The sequence below is a fragment of the Mytilus californianus genome, unplaced genomic scaffold (genome assembly GCF_021869535.1).
Source record: "Mytilus californianus isolate M0D057914Y unplaced genomic scaffold, xbMytCali1.0.p SCAF_2, whole genome shotgun sequence".
Classification (NCBI taxonomy): domain Eukaryota; kingdom Metazoa; phylum Mollusca; class Bivalvia; order Mytilida; family Mytilidae; genus Mytilus; species Mytilus californianus.
The window spans coordinates 81,791,483-81,811,748 of record NW_026262668.1 but is presented as its reverse complement, the minus strand read 5'-3'; the positions used below and the strand labels follow the sequence as shown (position 1 = coordinate 81,811,748).

The 20,266-nt window shown below is 32.2% G+C and overlaps 1 protein-coding gene across 1 annotated transcript; it reads right to left on the bottom strand.

Annotated features, from left to right (window-relative positions):
* Positions 1-453: 453 nt before the first annotated feature.
* On the bottom strand, positions 454-19,132 carry LOC127728323 (uncharacterized). Its single transcript, XM_052235669.1, has 6 exons — positions 19,002-19,132; positions 15,559-15,721; positions 13,638-13,732; positions 3,682-3,753; positions 2,174-2,300; positions 454-872 (listed from the first exon to the last, which is right to left on the bottom strand). Exons 1-6 carry the CDS (start codon positions 19,074-19,076, stop codon positions 520-522), a joined length of 885 nt encoding a protein of 294 aa, XP_052091629.1. The 5' UTR covers positions 19,077-19,132; the 3' UTR covers positions 454-519.
* Positions 19,133-20,266: the final 1,134 nt, after the last annotated feature.

Below are 20,266 nucleotides of genomic sequence, written 5' to 3'. Positions count from 1 at the left end.
GAAAGATCAGTCAACTACAACAAAGGATTTTTAAATCAATGTCGACACATATAGCCCTGTACCATTACACAACTGCACAAATGCTTACATGCTTTGATACAGGGATACACTTAAAATAGACCTTTTTATTTTAAAACATTTCCAAAGCAAATACTAAGTTACTTTAAAAACCAAGTCAGCAAATCTCTAAGGCAAAGTTCAACTCAAACAGCTTTGACTATTTTAATAATTGTTAACTTTTTATACATTGTGACTTTGACGGAGAGTTGTCTCATTGGCACTCATACCACATCTTCTTATTTATATTGACTATTTGTATAGGCCATTTTAGTTTTTATATTCTTAGAATTTGTATTTTAGCTTTCGAAATTCTTTGTCTGGAAAATCTGCATCCATAACCTGTCATTTTACTCTCAACAAAAATATCAATAACATGGAAAGACATGAAACGACTGAAAAGAAATTAGATTATTTTAATAAATAAATCATTTGTTAGCTAGGTTGATCTTCTGGTTTATCTTAAGTGTCATTAGGAGGTCCAGAATCTTCTGATTTGTCTGATTCTGAGCTTGAATCTGAGTCAGATTCTGATCCTGAATCTGAAGAAGAATCAGAAGAAGAATCTGATTGGTCTTCATCTCCTTCCAATTTCTTTTGATCATTATTCATATCTTCTGAATGTTCAGAAGCAGCCATGTTGGTTTCTATTGAAGATGAAAAATCTAATGGGGAGGCCATTGCTTCCTCCAAGGTATCCATATCTGTTATTGTTGAATTAGGCATAAGTTTAGATTTCTGTTCTGATTCTTTTGCTAGATTATGATATTCACTATAGTCATAATGTCTTTGTTTAAGAGGCATCTGTACAAAACCTGAAAAATAAATATAAGCTTTCAAAAAAATATATAAACAAATAAGAAACAGTGAACTTTCAATCCGATATTTGGGATTGGTTGAGGTATGGTGGTGAACAAAATGAAACATGGTATAGCACTATTGCATGAAGTTCATTTATTTCCAGTCGTGAGAAGATTACAAATTGTTTCAGAAAAATGTGTGGTAATGTCATTAGGTCCTTCAATTCACATGATCTTTTCTTTTAAATTGCAACTAGATATTTCATCAAATCATATTCACAACTTTTAGTTTACATTTTTGTTCAAACAAAAAATTAACACTTAGAATGTTATTAAAAACTTGTAGTTCCTGCAGAAACCATTGGTTTATGTATTAGTTGAAATTGGCTTTGAACTACCGGTAGCTTTCAGTAAATGTGTCTTTTTGTCTTCTCTTTGGTTGCTGTGAGATCAGATGAGTTAAGCCCTTTCCAACTGATTTTTCAGAAGTTGTTCTTAATTTGTGCAGTAACACCACTGTCCATGGTTAGAGTAGGGTTGAGCACTAACAAACATGTTTGACACTACCACATACTTAATGTGCCTGTTCTAAGTTGTGACGGTAATTCAATGGTTGTCGTTTGTTGCTTTTATTGTTTTTAGTGTAAATTTCTGTAGAATTGTTTTATATTCTGTCAAGCTGGGGCCTAAGCCGCCTTTTAAAGCTGACTACATGGATGGGTTTTCCTCATTGTTGAAGGCTGTACACTGACCTATGGTTGTTTATATCCTTGTCCTTTGGTACTTGGTGATTTGTTGTCTCATTGGCAATCATACCACATCTCAATATTTTCATATTGACCTCATTTCAAGTGATCCTCTATGTATGTGGATTAAATGTGTAGCTTGAAATAATGAATTATAGGTTGAAAATATTTCAGCAGGCACCATATTAGAACATGTTCATGTCAACTCTTGTTAACTATTCATATTGCCTCCAAAAAATTTGATATTTCATTATAGGTCAAAAATAGTTTGCAAGTGAATTAATTACATTTACCACTTAGATTTTATTTGACAAGTGAATTGACCTCAGTTTATGAGTTCATTGCCTTTTAATTTTGTTTTGTAAAAAATGAAACAATTTGGATAAAAATGTATACAATACCATGTGGTGTTTTCCTTCTAAAATGTACAGCATTTTTCAAGAGTTTAAAAAAAAAGGTAAAAAATTAAATTTGTATTATTCCACACAACATTGTGTCAAAGGTAGAACTAGTTGAAATATCTATTTATAATGACTTTTCAAGTCAAAGTTTTTAACAGAGATAATTTACCATAGTCTATAGCCTTAAGTCTTTGTATCTGTAACTCCTTCAATCTTTGTTGACAAACTCCAGTCTTTAATGAAGGCAAAACTTCACCAGTAAATGGATTTAAAAATTGTCTCAGTAATTTAATATTCTACAATAAAAAAGACTGTTCACATTAGCTGTCTATTCCCAGTATTAATGAAACACATGGTTTTGTTCAACAACTCTTGATATCTAAAATATGATCAACTGAATTAGAAAGAATCATCTTGGTCATACAAAAAAACATGTCAAGTTCAATCTCATCAAAAGGTTTAAAACATTAAATTAGTTTATCATATGCAGGAGTAGTTATTAAATATTTCCAGTCTACTCTTCATCTTCCTACTGCTATTGTTTTGAGAAACTGACCAAACCATAAAAACGTTATGTTGACCAATGAAGCATGAAAATTAGGTCAAGGTGAAACAATACCTGCGAGACATTCAAGTATACCTTACAATAATTTTCAATACCAAATATAGTTGACCTATTGCTTATACTATCTGAGAAACAGACCTAACCATGAAACATAACCATGAAAATGAGGTCAAGGTCAAATGAACCTGACAGGCAGACATGTTCACATTACAATCAATCCATACACCAAATAAAGTCGACCTATTGCTTAATAGTATCTGCGAAATTGACCTTATCAGGAAAACTTGATCAAATAACCATCAATTAGCATCCCTGTCTTGCATTCTGCAGAGAATCAATTAGGAATAGCATATTAAAATTAGATATCAATTTTTGCTGAAATCCTAATATAACAAGATTTTAAAATAATTTGCGATTTTGAAACAAAAATTAGTTAATACCACAATCTTATTTTATTTTTTGGCACCTGCAATGAATTTGGAATAGCTTATTATACTTATTTATAAATTTTTGTTGAAATCCCAGCCTCCTAGTGAATTTTAAGCAACATCTAAGTTTTTTACCCCAAATTTTACAAAAACAGAAAGGGACTTTCCTTTAACAGGTTTTAACACTATGTTTTAAAGATATGGAAATGGTGGAGGAAATCTTAACTTAACATACCACATACAAGTGCTGATGGACAAATACACATCATGATTACTATAGGGCACCACAGACTAGAAATAAGCAGCTGAATCACAAATCATTAAGAGTTAGCATCATATGCAGATTCAATATATATGTTACGGAATTAACATAACAGCATTTGAAAATTTCTGAAAACTTGTTTTTGAAAACATACTTTCAAGAGTTATTGCCAAACGGTAAATTCAGTTTAAACTGATAATCAAAATAATTACAATTGCTGCTGTTCTGTTAAAAAATCAGTCATCCAAAACTTTCAAAATTGTACTATAACTCTTAATAATACGACTTTATATATAACATTTGCTTAATATTTCCGCAACTGAAATTCAGATGTGAGTCTTCCTTTAATTCCTATGTTAAATAAGTTTTATTTCCCATACATCTACATAATTCATTAATTGGTGACAGTAATTTTGACTTACTCTATAATCCACAGTTAAGTATTCATCTCGACAAAGAGGACATGGACTTGCTAAGGCAATTTTTCCTTGTCTCTGAAATAAAACATCTGAATTAGTCTGGCTTAAAATTATTAACCCTTAGAATCAAAGAAATGAAACAGGAATCTACATAGAGGCTGAAATGCTCACCTGGCAAAATATACAACTTTATCAAACCTTTAGAAACCGTTGCAGCTATAAACTTTAACACTATTAGTAAGATTGTGATCAGTTTTAATCCAGATCCATTAAGAGCACATTTTTAAACAAGAGTAAAGATGCTGAATATTTCTCACCTGCTTACTAGTTTTATTTGAAATTAATGTTGAAATGAAAGATCAAGGTTTTTCTACCTGTATCACATAAACTTAACATTATAAATGATCCATGAAAATAAATTTGTATTAAACATGTTAAATGAAACTTGTTGGACATGTACACCTTATAATCATTCTATACACAAAATATTGTTGACCTATCGCTTATAGTTACTGAGAACTGACTAAATAACAATAAAATGCTTCGCTGGGCGCAGCTTGATACAACCGCAGAGGTCAAACCCTGAACAGTTGGGGCAAGTATGGACACAACATTCAAGCTTGATACAGCTCTGAATTTGGATTGTGATTAAATATTTGACACAGCATAGGTTTCTGACACAGAAAGAATGTGGTCTAAGAACTTGATTTTTTTAATTTACCTATTATGGTCCAATGTCCAAAATCAAAATACATGGTTAGATTCAGCATATCAAAGAATCCAAAGAATTCAATTTTTGATGAAATCAAACAAAGTTTAATTTTGGACCCTTTTGACCTCAATGTGGACCAATTTGATGACGGGGCCCAAAAATCAAAATACATGGCTAGATTCAGCATATCAAAGAACCCCATATATTCAATTTTTGTTGAAATCAAACAAAGTTTAATTTTGGACCCCAACTTGGACAAACTTGAAAACTGGGCCCATAATCAAAAATCTAAACACATGTTTAGATTCAGCATATAAAAGAACCCCAAGAATTCAATTTTTGTTAAAATCAAATTAAGTTTAATTTTGGACCCTTTGGACCTTAATGTAGACCAATTTAAAAAACGGGACCCAAAATTCAAAATCTAAATACACGGTTAGATTTGGAATATCAAAGAACCCCAATAATTCAATTTTTGATGAAATCAAACAAAGTTTAATTTTGGACCCTTTTGACCTCAATATGAACCAATTTGATAGCGGGGCCCACAAATAAAAAATCTAAATACATGGTTAGATTCAGCATATCAAAGAACCCCATATATTCAGTTTTTGTTGAAATCAAAAAAAGTTTAATTTTGGAACCCAACTTGGAATAATTTGAAAACTGGGCCCATAATAAAAAATCTAAACACATGTTTAGATTCAGCATATCAAAGAACCCCAAGAATTCAATTTTTGTTAAAATCAAACTAAGTTTAATTTTGGACCCTTTGGACCTTAATGTAGACCAATTTAAAAATGGGACCCAAAATTAAAAATCTAAAAACATGGTTAGATTCAGCATATCAAAGAACCTCATATATTCAATTTTTGTTGAAATCAAACAAAGTTTAATTTTGGACCCAAATTTGGACAAACTTGAAAACTGGGCCAAAAATCTAAAATCTAAATACATGTTTAGATTCAGCATATCAAAGAACCCCATATATTCAATTTTTGTTGAAATCAAACAAAGTTTAATTTTGGACCCCAACTTGGACCAACTTGAAAACTGGGCCCATAATCAAAAATCTAAACACATGTTTAGATTCAGCATATCAAAGAACCCCAAGAATTCAATTTTTGTTAAAATCAAACTAAGTTTAATTTTGGACCCTTTGGACCTTAATGTAGACCAATTTAAATAAACTGCTTCGCTGAGCGCAGCTGGATACGCCCGCAGAGGTCCAACCCTGAACAGTTGGGGCAAAAAAAGACACAATATTCAAGCTTGATACAGGTCTCAATTTGGATTGTAATTAAATATTTGACATATTATAGGTTTTCTGAATAAATCTAGTCAAAGAACTTGAAATTGGTTATATGAATTGAATTTATATTCAATTAAAGATATCTTGCTGTTGTGTAATACACTGTGCTGTTGCGCAATACTTAGTAAATCTGTTTTCAGACTATAAACAAATAAAGTTCAATTAATTCTCAATGTCATATTAGAAATTTATGAAAATCAAAAGGGAGCTTACATCAATAGATATAAACAATTTACCACAGTTTCATGAGAATTGCTGACAGCATTTTTGAGTTATTGTCCGAAAACTGGAAAATCCCCCCTTTTTTAATGAATAAAACCCCCATAACTCAGAAATGTAAAATGTAAATTTTATAAAATTCTAAAGGGAGATTACATCAATAGATATAAACAATTCACCAAAGTTTCATAAGAACTGCTGAAAGCATTTTTGAGTTTTTGTCCAAAAACTGGAAAATCCCCCTTTTTTTATGAATAAAACCCTGTAACTCGGAAACATAAAATCTAAAATTTATAAAAATCGAAAAGGGAGCTCAGGCCAATAGATATAAACAATTCACTACAATTTCTTGCAAGTTGGTGAAAGCATTCTTGAGTTATTGTCCAAAAACTGGAAAATCCCCCTTTTTTTAATGAATAAAACCCCATAACTCTGAAACGTAAAATCTAAAATTTATAAAAAACGAAAGGGAGCTCTTGTCAATAGATATAAACAATTCACCAAAGTTTTATGCAAATTGGTTAAAGCGTTTTTGAGTTAATGTCCGACATGTTGACGACGGACGGACAGACGGACGGACGGACAGACGGACAGAGGTATACCATAATACGTCCCGTAAACGGGCGTATAAAAACAGGACCCAAAATTAAAAATCTAAATACACGGTTAGATTTGGCATATCAAAGAACCCCAATAATTCAATTTTTGATGAAATCAAACGAAGTTTAATTTTGGACCCTTTTGACCTCAATATGAACCAATTTGATAGCAGGGTCCACAAGTAAAAAATCTAAATACATGGTTAGATTCAGCATATCAAAGAACCCCATATATTCAATTTTTGTTGAAATCAAACAAAAGTTTAATTTTGGACCCCAATTTGGACCAACTTGAAAACTGGGCCAAAAATCAAAAATCTAAACACATGTTTAGATTCAGCATATCAAAGAACCCCATATATTCAATTTTTGTTAAAATCAAACAAAGTTTAATTTTGGACCCCTTGGACCTTAATGTAGACCAATTCGAAAACTGGACCCAAAATTAAAAATCTAAATACACGGTTAGATTCGGCAAAACAAATAAATATATGTGGTCAAAGATTTTACAAATCTAATGCGCCATACTGTGCAATTAAAGATTACTTCTTGAAATTTTTCAATATTTGAAATTTGAAAAAAAAATAGTATTTGAAGAATAATTCTTTTTAATTTCTGAAATCTGAAATGAGAAAAAATTGACCCCCCACAATTTCTTTTTACCCCCCCCCCCCCCCCCCTCCCTTTTTTCCCCAAAAAATTCTTTCCCTCAAGATATGGTCATAATCTCAATTCAAATTTCCAATGGAGTTTGCAACCATAATTACCCATTTAAATTTACCATAATGCTAACTTAATCTATTTTATAATAGAATTTGAAATATAGTGTCAAATCTTTCATATGGATTTTTTTGTAAAAAAAAAAGATGCAACGTTTGCAAATATTTTTACTGGTCTTCCTTTATAAATATGCATTTCTTTAAACATAATTCAAAAGCAGTGTAAGGGAAGTAACCAAAACGTTGTATTTGGATTACCTCCCTTACACTGTTTTAAATTATCTTAATTGTTCATTAACCATTACTTTATACATAATTTAAAAGCAGTGTAAGGGAGATAATTTAAATGATGTATTTGATTTATCTCCCTTACACTGCTTTAAATTATGTTTTGTACTAAAGTATTTGTCCATTAACCAGGACAACCTTGTTTTTCCCCCTTTTTTGCCCCTAATTCCTAAACGGTTTTAGCCATAACCCCCCCAAAGCAAATCCTAACCATCACTTTGTGGTATGGAAACTTGTAGTATAATTTCAGAGAGATCCATACACCGTTCCAATTATTGTCTGGAAACTAGAAAATGCTTATTTTTGGCCCCTTTTTGGCCCCTAATTCCTTAACTGTTGGAACCATAACCCCCAAAATCAATCCCCACCTTCCTTTTGTGGTATTGAACCTTATGGTAAAATTTCAAAGAGATCCATTCACTTAAACTAAAGTTCGAGTGCGAAAACCAATGTGTCTTCGGACGACGACGACGACGACGCCAACGTCATAACAATATACGACCGCAAAAATTTTTTGCTGTCGTATAAAAACTTAGCTTTGACTAATGATCAATGAAAATAAGATCAAGGTCTTATGAAGCCTTTTGTAAGGGCATGTACACCTTAAAATCATTCTAAACACAAAATATAGATGACTTTTTGTTATAGTAACAGAGAAATGCCAAGGTCCCTGCTTTAAAAATAGCAGTCAGTCCAAGTGCTTTAATTTTTTGTTTACAATGAAAAAACAAAGCAATCTTTTCTCCTTTATTTGGGCAAAATTTTGAATTAAATTATCTTCCTTTGCCTATAACTAGAACAGATAGATTAATTCACCATACACCACTTTCTGCAATTTGTGTAATTTTATTAAAACTAGAGCACACCTGCGACATAGCTGTATTAAAGTACCTACGCCTTATTTTTAGTATTTGTATGTTCATCTCATAAAGTCATGCTGATTATAAGGTGCACAGTTTTCTCTGCTTTCAAAATCTTTCTGTTTAAACCTGTCCTGGTTTTCTTATTACAGTATGTCCTTACCTGTTTCCCGTTTGTTGATATGACATTTGTGCAGCATCCGGGGTGACCTTATCCCTTATTTTGTATTTAATTGTTTTTATATTTTGCGTTTTTATATTATGAGGATGAGTGAATCAGTTAAGTGTGTGTTCGTATGCTTTATTGCATTGTACTTATTGTTTTGGGGAGGGTTAACTTTTGGGTAGTAAGACCTGTCATGGCCAGGCTGGGAAACTGTGTAGGCAAATGCTCACATTAAATCTGTTCCGATACAGTGTGTTAAATGTCCTCCTTTACACCATTACCCATAGTGGTGCTCCTTATAAAGGAGGAAGATACAGAACTTACATACATACATACATACAATCCGAAACTACATGTGACATATACTATTGGTATCGGTATCGGATTCAACCCAGAACTTGTTAATTATTGGTAATATTAATTACGTGGAAAACAAATTTTTAATCAACACCATTGTCCTATATTAGTTATAAATAAAGTTGAATTCTTTGATTCGTCTTTTTTACGTCATGCCGGCTAACAAATTGGACCTCATTATTTTAGTAGTATAGATGGTTTTCTTGAAAATTACTAAGTTCTGAAGACTAGAAAATTGAAAAAAATCCTTAAACAATTCCATAAATTAGATACACAACTTCAACATGTGTGCAATCTATCTGTGCAGCTTTATAAAGAATTTAAACACTGTAGGAAGAGTTGATAACACAAAATAGGTACGTACTATATTTTGATCATTTTGGTTAAAAATTAAGAAGTTCCCTAGTCTGAAAAAATGAGGAAAATCATATACATGTATCTCACTTTGATTTAAATAGTAAAATTCATCCTGTAAACAAACAAGCTGTGTCATCAGTTTTAGTCTCAACTACCTGTTTTTTTGTGAAAAAGTTTAAGACTGATTTGTGGCATACATCATGTTCAGTTTAGAATTAAAACAATTTTAGTGATTAAGCATTGCAAATTCCTCAGGAATCAATCACACTTAATTTTGAGAGAAGTAATATAAAGTGGAAGTTTCAAGTTGCTTATAATATATAAATAAAACAGGGTTTAAAATACCTTTTCCTTCTGTTTACAAAGATTGATTAAATCAATGTATTCCTAAATTCATTTACTTGTAAACATGGTACGGTAAGTGTTTTAATATCACTGATAATTTTTTTATCTTTTTATTTGACATGATTGCATTCATTTTGCAGTGGGAACAAACATTGCATTGTATTCAGCATTAGAAGGCAACACTATGAATCGGAGATCAATAATTGTAGTTGGTTCAACTACAATTCTGCACAAAGGAAGATAACTTCTTATATATTACTTGAACAATAACATCATTGAAATTTATAGAACAGATACTAGATTCATGCACCAAGTACAATTTATGTAATTTTCCTGACAAGCATGGTAATACATACACATACAACTCATATTGTAACTTGAACATCTGAGAATACATTTCATTGATAAATTTCTTGATATGTTGATGGTTAGGATGTATAAAATGTTGTGCTCAGTGCAATATTTTAATCTCAAAAATGGTGATCAAGTCTTGAAAATTGATAACTATCAAGCAATCCACATAAGGGTTTTGATTGGAAGAATGCAATCTTTATCCCCAAAACATAGTTTAGTCATCAGAAAAATACAGAAAAATTTATTTTCTAAATTTTACAACAGACATTATCTCTTAAACATAAAATATCTTTGGCAAAGTTTCATAAGTTTCTATGAAGTTTTGACAAAGTAATTGATGCCTAAACAAGAATGTGTCCATAGTACATGGATGCCCCACTCGCACTATCATTTTCTATGTTCATTGGACTGTGAAATTGGGGTAAAAACTCTAATTTGGCATTAAAATTAGAAAGATCATATCATAGGGAACATGGGTACTAAGTTTCAAGTTGATTGGACTTCAACTTCATCAAAAACTACCTTGACCAAAAACTTCAACTTGAAGCGGGACAGATGGACGGACAAACGAACGAACGAATGGACGCATAGACTGAAAAACATAATGTCCCTCTACTATCGTAGGTGGGGCATAAAAAAAACTTTAACCCCACAGTGTATCTAAATGTTAACTGCAAAAAAAAACAAGTTCTTTATTAGACTAAAAGGAAACATTTTTAAGAACAATTTTTCAAAATTTTGCACTGGATACTGTCTTTTGATAAGAAAGCTTCTGTCCAAGTTTCATACAACTCTTAAAGATCATGATGTTTAAAAAAAACTTTAAGCACAGACTTAAACCTAAATGTTGAGGCCACCGTGGACAATAGAATGAAGGATAAATTTGTCTCACTTCAGCAACAAAAAGGGGGTCATAGCATGCATGTGTATCACATAGCAATAAATATGAAAATAAGGAGATGTGGTATGATAACCACAGGGATCTCTATGACCTGTTTTTTGATGGCGCACAGCCATCGTTAAAATATCTTCCGCCTCCGTTAAATGATCCCCGCTATAGTTAAATTATCTTCAGCCATCATCAAATGATCCCAGCCATTGTCAAAATTTTTTTTCGTTTCTCTAGCTGCTGCCATTTTTGTTAGCAATTATAACCAATTGTATGTTATTGCATAACCCTTAGGCTTTTAGTATTATAATCCAAAGGGTCCTCCTGATAACAGTTATAAAGCCCTGAGGGATATCCGGCTAAAGATCGCTAATCACTTTCACAGGTAGATCGACACACCTGACAGGAGACACTTGAGCAAGATAGGTGATTGATTGCGTTATTTAATTACGTTTCAGCAAATGCTAAGGAAAATTTAGATCAAAAATAAATTGTAAATCCAGTTACAAAGAAAAAAATGTAACAAGTCGAACACATGCTTTTATATCGACTTACGCAATCAGCATCCCTGTTTTTAAACATGAACAAAATAAGACGTAAAACAGACCATAATATTATGCCAAATAACACAAGTACAGCAATTTTCGATAATGTTGAATCACTTTACAAGTTTAAAAATAAAATGCTCCGCTTGGCGCAGCTTGATACGACTGCAGAGGTCAAACCCTGAACAGTTGGGGCAAGTATGGACACAACATTCAAGCTTGATACAGTACTGAATTTGGATTGTGATTAAATATTTGACACAGCATAGGTTTCTGACACACAATGAATGTGGTCTAAGAACTTAAAAAATTTTAATTTACCTATTCAAACCATATCATTATTGTTTGCTTTTATATATAAATCAGAAATAACCAATTTAAAATGGAAAATTTTAAAGAAAAAAAAAGGAAAAAAGGAAAAAAAAATCCCTCCCCCAAATTTTTTGAACCCCCTTATGATTCATCACCCCCAAACTCAATCCCAGCCTTCCCTTTGTGGTATGGTACTTTGCAGTACAATTTCAGAGATATCCATACACTTGAACACAAGTTATTGTCTGGAAACTAGAAAATTGCTTGTTTTTAGGCCCCTTTTTGGCCCCAAATTCCTAAACGTTTAGGGCAATTACCCCCAAACTCAAACCCAGCTTTCCCTTTGTGATATGGAACCTTGTAGTACAATTTCATCAAGATCCATACACTTACACACAAGTTATTGTCTTGAAATTGTGTAATGCTTGTTTTTTGCCCCTTTTTTGGCCCCTAATTCCTAAAATTTTGAGGCAATTACCCCCAAAATCAATCCCAGCCTTCCCTTTGTGGTATGGTACCTTGCAGTACAATTTCAGAGAGATCCATACACTTGAACACAAGTTATTGTCTGGAAACTAGAAAAATGCTTATTTTTGGCCCCTTTTTGGCCCCTTATTCCTAAACATTTTGGGCAATTACCCCCAAACTCAATTCCAGCTTTCCCTTTGTGATATGGAACCTTGTAGTACAATTTCAGAAAGATCCATACACTTACACACAAGTGATTGTCATGAAACTAGAAAAATGCTTGTTTTTGCCCCTTTTTTGGCCCCTAATTCCTAAAATTTTGAGGCAATTACCCCCAAAATCAATCCCAGCATTCCCTTTGTGATATGGAACCTTGTGGTACAATGTCAGAGAGATCCATACACTAACACACAAGTTATGTCTGGAAGTTACAAAAATGCTTATTTTTTGCCCCTTTTTGACCCTAATTCCTTAACTGTTGGTACCATAACCCCCAAAATCAATCCCTACCTTCCTTTTGTGGTATTGAACCTTATAGTAAAATTTCATAGAGATCCATTCACTTAAACTAAAGTTAGAGTGCGAAAACCAATGTGTCTTCGGACGACGACGACAACGTCAACGTCATTCCAATATACGACCACAAAATTTTTTTGCGGTCGTATAATAAATACATGACTTGATAATCTGATGAAATTTCACATCGTTATACCGAATTCATTTCGTAGTTTACAATCAACTTGATACATCCGGTTTTCTGGTTTACATTCAGAATTGAAAGATGCATGTAGCACAGTATATTACTTTGATATTTGCTGTTTAAAGTCATTAAAACCTTTTTAGTTGTAAACGTTTGCCCTCCAAATCTGTCTTTAGCGTTTTACAAAACAGGAACAAAACTTCTTCTTGTTGATGCTGCAAATAGTCGATACCGGTTCATGACTTCTGAATTTGACAGTGAAAAAAGACTCCCCCCCCCCCCCCCACGAATTTTAAGCCCTATTCATTACCTAAATAGCAAGAAAACGATGTGGGGACCTTAAGGACAACTTGTGATCATTCTTGACTTAGAGGAGCCATGCAGGCTTGGCATTGGAATTGTTACAAATGACAATTAATGATAATAATTAATATTGGTTATTCTACAATGAAAAAAATATGTTAAGCAATATATCAGCCTGTTCACCATTCCTTTCATTGAAATGAAGGAATGAAATAGTTTCGATGATGCCACGCCGTAAACGCAGGGTTTTGTCATGGTGAATGTTCCTCCATCGTTAAATTTTCATCCATGGAAATCCCTGAACCAATGAGACACCTATACATGTGATACCCGGAAACAACAATGTAGTAACTTTAAACAAATGTCATCAATTTTTTTATCTGAGATTATGTAATTGATTTCAAGTATGGTTATTTTCATAACTGCTTCACAACCATATAATTTAGTTACGTACAATACATTTCTCTCTTGTTTCAGGTGCATAATTTCCTTTAAAGTTTCTTCTGTAATGTTTCCAAACAACATCATCACCATAAGTCTTTTTGTAAGCTAAAAATAAAACCACTTTATGATAATGGGACAGAGCAATATGCACAGGATTCAAACTGTGTAATAGATATTTAGGTCTAGTAGTACTAAATTTATTGCTTAAATGTCTTGTGCCCAATCTAACATACTAATGGGGTCAAAACATCTGTAGTGAGTAGTAAAATAAGTATTTATGATAGCTAAAAAATTACTAGGTCAAGATGTTGGGTTATCTAAATTGATATATGCAGCTGTTAATTCACATACACAAGCAGTAATCTCATTATCATTCAACTGTAAATAAATCAGAGCAATAGCACTGAATTATGTAATCAAAATTTGGTGGTTTTATCAATTAAGATTGACATGAAAATGGAGGAGTTTAAAATGAAAGCTCCATCTTTGTCTTATTTTTTTTGTTGATCATCACTTATGTCAAGCTTAATTGTATTGTATCAATGCACTTACTCAATAACAATGACATAAAAAATAACAAGCAAGCAAATTACAGTAACATAACTATGACAATCATGGGAATAATATTTCAGTATATCTACATGTAGATGCAGTGACTAAAAAGGTTACCATGGCTTCCAAAAAGGTCATATTGTCCGGGATATTATATTTTCATCCAGTTGTACCCATTCATTTTAACATAATTCAGAAAAAATTGAAGTTTGTGTGATCTTTTTGACCTGACCTTTTGCCTTAAACAGGACCTTAGCAGGAAAACTGGCAATTCAAGTCAATTCAGATAGTTGAACACACCTGCCACCTGCAGGGCTCAAACTCTCAACCTCAGTGTTGACAGGCTAATGTTACAGTACCCATACTAAAAGGGGAGATACAAAAAAAATCTGCTCCAACTATGCAGAACCTTTATTTCAAGGTGCAGTGCAAATTTTCTGACATTTGTATTGATCCTACCACTTTGCATAATCAATATGACTGGGTTGGTTATGCATATTTATTGTTAAATTTGTTTTTGTCTTAAAGGGGCACTAGCTACGAGATATATAAAAAATATAAAATATGATTTTTTTTGTTCAATCAATAATGAAAGTGAAATAGTGAAATAATATATCGCTTTTAGCAGCCAGTATGGTTCAATTTTGTCAAAATAAGCTAAGAAACATTGATGATGAATTATTCACTTGCAAGTGAATAATTTGACCTCATTGAATCCGTATTCATGTGAACTTCAATTTAACCCCTTAGCTAAAGATGAATACCGCATGCTTTGTTCGTGTTCAATTATTTAAATGAAAAGAATGTCAACATTGAAAGTGAAACAAAGGTAAATCATTTGATTGACTGATTCGATCCACAAAAAAATCATTCTTATACAGGTAAAAAAGATGATTAACATATATTTTTAATCTATAATATGAAATTAAACAGACCTAGAAAAATCCAAATGCATGAGTCTGATATCTATTTATATCTATATTTATGTTTATATCGCTTATATGGCAATCAGAGGTGTTCGGAGGTCAACTCGACAGTTAATTAGATGGTGTCTAGACTAAAATACACATGAAATGAAGCTAAATATCATGAGCCCATGCCCGGTATATTGTTTATTTTAGACTTTTTATAATTTGGATAAATGTTTTACATTGTTATAAATCAAATATGAGAATTTGAGTCAAATCGGTGAACATGAATTTGACAGCTAGTGCCCCTTTAAATATATGCCAGAAATATAAATAACTAGTGGATGTTAAACAACAATTAATCAATGACATGAAAATCCAATTAATTTACATTTTTTAGGGTCAATTAATTGGCAAACCTTTCTAATCTGATCTTCTCATTTGTTTCTTAATTACTTTAAGGTAACTTACAATCACTTTCTAAATATCTGATACTTGTATCCCATGATTCCTGTATGTATGGACGTTTCTCATGAGCAATAACAGTATTATCTTCTTCTTCAAAAACTTTTTCACCCCTACGTATGAAACATCGTCTACCAGTGGTGCAAAGATTTCTTGACTGAACTACATTCTGAAACTGCACAAACAAATTTTTCTTCAGATACAAATTTAAAGTTATCCAGAACCATTAAAGCACTTTTTGTCTTTGAATTTCCTAAGCTCATCTAATTTTCCATAAAACAAAGGAGTTGCTATGCAGTAAAGTTGTAAACCTTACCAAAATTAGTCTTACCGGTACTTCATCCAATCATAATGTTTATAAAAATGTCAGCACAGAGACATATCACATCAGTGTTGTAAAAATAAGATCCAATTAACGGTGACATACATGTAAGGTATTTTAATTTGAAAGGACAATGATCATATTGGTAACTTCAGTATGTAGTATATCTGTTTGCAGGCATTTCTCATTTCTTATTTGTTGGAAAAATATTTTTCAATAATGGTACATGTAGAAAAGCATGAGAGTAATCTCTCATATAAATATATATTGTAGTAAAAGATACCGGTCTATTAATGAACTACAAGACTGAATGTCTATATGTTTCTTTGTCTGTGATTGTTTCTCATTGATGTTGATCCCTAAGATCACCTTTCAGTTCTTACATTCCTTTTATATGATCAACAATGTTTATAATCATGAGTACATTGTAACATATGTACATGACATAGTTTTGCCCTTATGCTTCATTTTGAGCTCTAGGATCCATTTAATTTTTTTGTAAAGAAGCACCATTGGTGATTAGCTGAGTTGAGATGGAAACATGGTAAAGGCAGAATGGAAATAAAAAAAGGGTTTTTTTAGTGATGAAGAATGTAAATACTGCTGACAATTCATAACATGGAAAACCAAAAATTTCCCAAAACTTCTGTTTTTAATTGCTGAAGTGACCTTGACCTTTGACCTAGGGACTTCTTCATCCCATTGCCCAATATCATAACAATTTTGGTAAAAGTTGTACATATGCATGATATAGTACAACATATGGGAAAACCAAAATGTTGCACAAATTTCAGTCTATCAATTGTCTCTGTGACCTTAATCTTTGAACTATTGACCTTAAATTCAAAAGGGATATTCCTCACCTTCTGGAGCATTATTTTGAACATTTCTTAAAAAAGCTCATGCTTTCATTTGTTGTTATGATCATAAATCTCTTTATTCTTATATGCAGACTTCAAATAAAATTTACTTACTTAATAATAATAACTTGAAGCCAACAATGAAAGTTTTGGTGAATCAACACCTAATTTTGAAACAACAACTTGAATAAGGTACTGTTAGTGTTTCTTGGCTTTTGGCAACCTGCTAATGTAATGAATTCCACAACCTTATTGTTCTATGAATAATGAAAGGTAATTAGTTGGGTTGAATGCAGACTAAAGATTGTTTGTTTTAGATGGAAACTAGTTGATGTTGTATTTTGTAGAACAGGCCTGTAATAGAGTTGTCTAATCACAACAGCTCATTTAAACATTTTCAACTGGAGTTTTGGCCTCATAACTAAGGTTTTTTATCAACATTTTATCCATATTTTTTTGTGCGTGTTCAGCTTGCTAGTGATCTATTTATTTCTAATTCTTGTAACATATGCATAAGATGAACAATGCAAATTATTATAAATATTCACTATAACATTTTTTGGGGGCATTTGTCATATTGAAAATAATAATGGTTCCATAGCTTTCATTCCTGCATATATAGTCTTTAAAAAAAACAACAACATTAAATAGGTTTTCAGATAACTATTGATACTAGTTCAAGTTAAATAAATTGATTGTTTGTTACAAGATTTATTCTTTAATACTAGTTGAGCAGCATGGTGTTCAAGAATGGCACTTGCACTACTTTGGTAGCTGTATTAGAGTATACCAGTATCTTAATCATTTTGATTTCTTTTACATGTGTTTGTTGTTTTTGCAAAGGTTTCCAAACAACACAACAATATTCTAATTTTGGCCAGACGTTTGTTTCAGAAGTTAATTCTATATTCTTATTATGCTATTGATCTTTGCAGTCCATTTGGGGAATCTTACCACTGCAGTTGCTTTCTTTGAAATAGTACTTGTGTGCAAGTTCCAAGATAGATAATTTTTAATTGTAATGCCAAGCTATTATGCAGTGATTATGTAGTGTTTATAGAAAACTAATAGGTTTATACATGCAGGTTTATTTGTTTCCTAATGTACAGATGATTTCACATGTCTGGGTATAATGATATTAGCTAGCCATGCTCCCATTCAGGGTATCAGGTCCATTCACTCCCAAAACACGTTCACACCCTACACCCTTTTTTTTATTCAAATACAAGATGTATTTTCAGATGTATATATAAAAATATTTATATTTTCATGAATAAAAATTCATAATTTTTTTTAAATGAATTATTTTGTTTGATGATTAGATGATTAATTATTAAAAGAAACTTATTTTTTAGTACTATTAATTGGAATTTACAAAGCTAATGTGGTCTTAATGGTATGTGTTTCGAAAATCATGATTGCTGTGCATGCTATAACTAGCTTTGGTCAGTTTGGTGTAAAGTAAAATGCGAACAGACCCAGGGTGCAAACCTGTTGGGAGTGAACATGATTTTGAGCAAACGAACTCGGATTCCACGTTCATGTAAGTTTGTCTGAAGTGTGTGACATTCAGTTAACTATGTCTATGACATTGTAAAATTGAAAAGATACTAAAGACATTTAGGTTTTCAGACATGTCATTTCAATAAATTAGAATACATGGACCAAGGATAGAGATTTTGGGACACCTGACAATGTAGGACAACTGTTTGATGTGTGGCTACTACCTTTTGAGATCTGTAAGTCAGTCTGCATGATAACCATGCCTCTATTTAGTCCAAATAATTATGAAGTCTTGAAAGGCTATTTTAATTTGGACGGAAAAAATGGCTTCAGCGTTATGACGTCATAGGAAGGCGTCCCAGAAAAAAAATCAAAATCACCTTTCAAGACGTCATAATAGGGCTCTTCACGGTTAGTTCAGCCATATTGGATAGGGGCAGATTTTTTTGAAAGAGGTGGAAATAGTAAATTACATTTAATAAGTATGAAAGTATGGGAAATCCTATGCATGTTTCCAAGCAACTGCTCTGTCTTAATGTGGTTTTCCCGAATTTTTCACACCATTTTTACCTCCATTATGAAAATCTGCCCCCTATCCAAATTATTATATGGCCGAACTAACCGTGAAGAGCCCTATTATTTGGACTAGCCTCTATTCAGTCTGATGTTTTACTGTTTACATTTATTCCCATGCGTTTAATCGTATAGGATATTGTCAGAACATTACTTTAACTAATAGACATTTGAATAAAAAGTGAGGTAACCTCTGAACAGTGTGCACTATAAACAAAGCTCCTACAGAACTTCGAGATTTGCCTTAGTCTAAATAATTTGTCCATGTTGACCGTATCTGGTCTCTTTCTGTTTTCAAAATGTCGGGAACCAGTTCTACACATTCCTTGGGACATTTCGTACTAAATTTAATTTCGTCCTTTTAAACAGACGCCCTAAATCTGACGAAGACTTAGGAGTACGAATCGAGTATGTTTAAAATAAAGTAAGATAAATTACCTACCAGATTATTCAACATGCTGAATATTTGTAGTATATTAATGAAGACTGCAGGAAACATGCACAGTCACACAGTTGAATGTAATAAAAACTGACCGCCACGATCATAGTCAACAGTGGAAAGTGTCGTTAAACAACAACAATCAATCAATTAGATAACGGATAACAAAATTTAAAAACAACTGTAGAGTTAATGCCAGCTAGGTCTTGGAATATAGATATATATACTTTATTACCTTTACCTTTACAGCTCATCGGTGTAAACAAGAATGCAATAAAACATGTACTGTAGACAGAGAATGTTAATTATTTTTGTAAAATACTGTCCCTAATTTTAAAAGCCAAGATGATAAATTTTCCCATAAAAGTCAACTGCTTAAAATTTCGTAGACTAAACAACTGTATCAGTTTAAATACGCTCGGACGGTCTATGCCAGTAGTATTGTATTATAAACTTTGCCCACAAGTCTTTATATGCCGAAAACACAAGAATGAAGTGGAACTCGTCCTGATTACATAGACCACATACTTTGCATAAACGATCCATTTATACAGGCACATTTAGAAAACGACCAGTCTCAATATTTAATGAATGTCTAGATAGTCTTATTTTCGTAATAGCCTTCCGGTAAAAAGGAGGAATATATTTAGTAAAGTAATATTGTAAATCTATGTTGTTTGTGATGATATTTCTGTAAATAACACTTGCTTCTGTTTTCCAGCAAAGCATATAGTCCTTGTGTTTTTACATCTATTAGGCCTGTTTTACCTCCATTGGATTCCGACATCTGATCGAAAGCAAACTCTGTTAGATCATATATTATGCTAATTGATTGATATACTTGTAATGAGTCCTATGATTAGGAATATTGTGCTACTAAATAATAGTGATAATGCATAGCTCAGGTGTGTGTTAACTACTTCAGATATACAGTGTACTCTTACCTTACAATTACGACATAAAAAACTTTAATAGAATAGCAACTTTCTACAAAAAGCATAACTGCAATTTATGAAA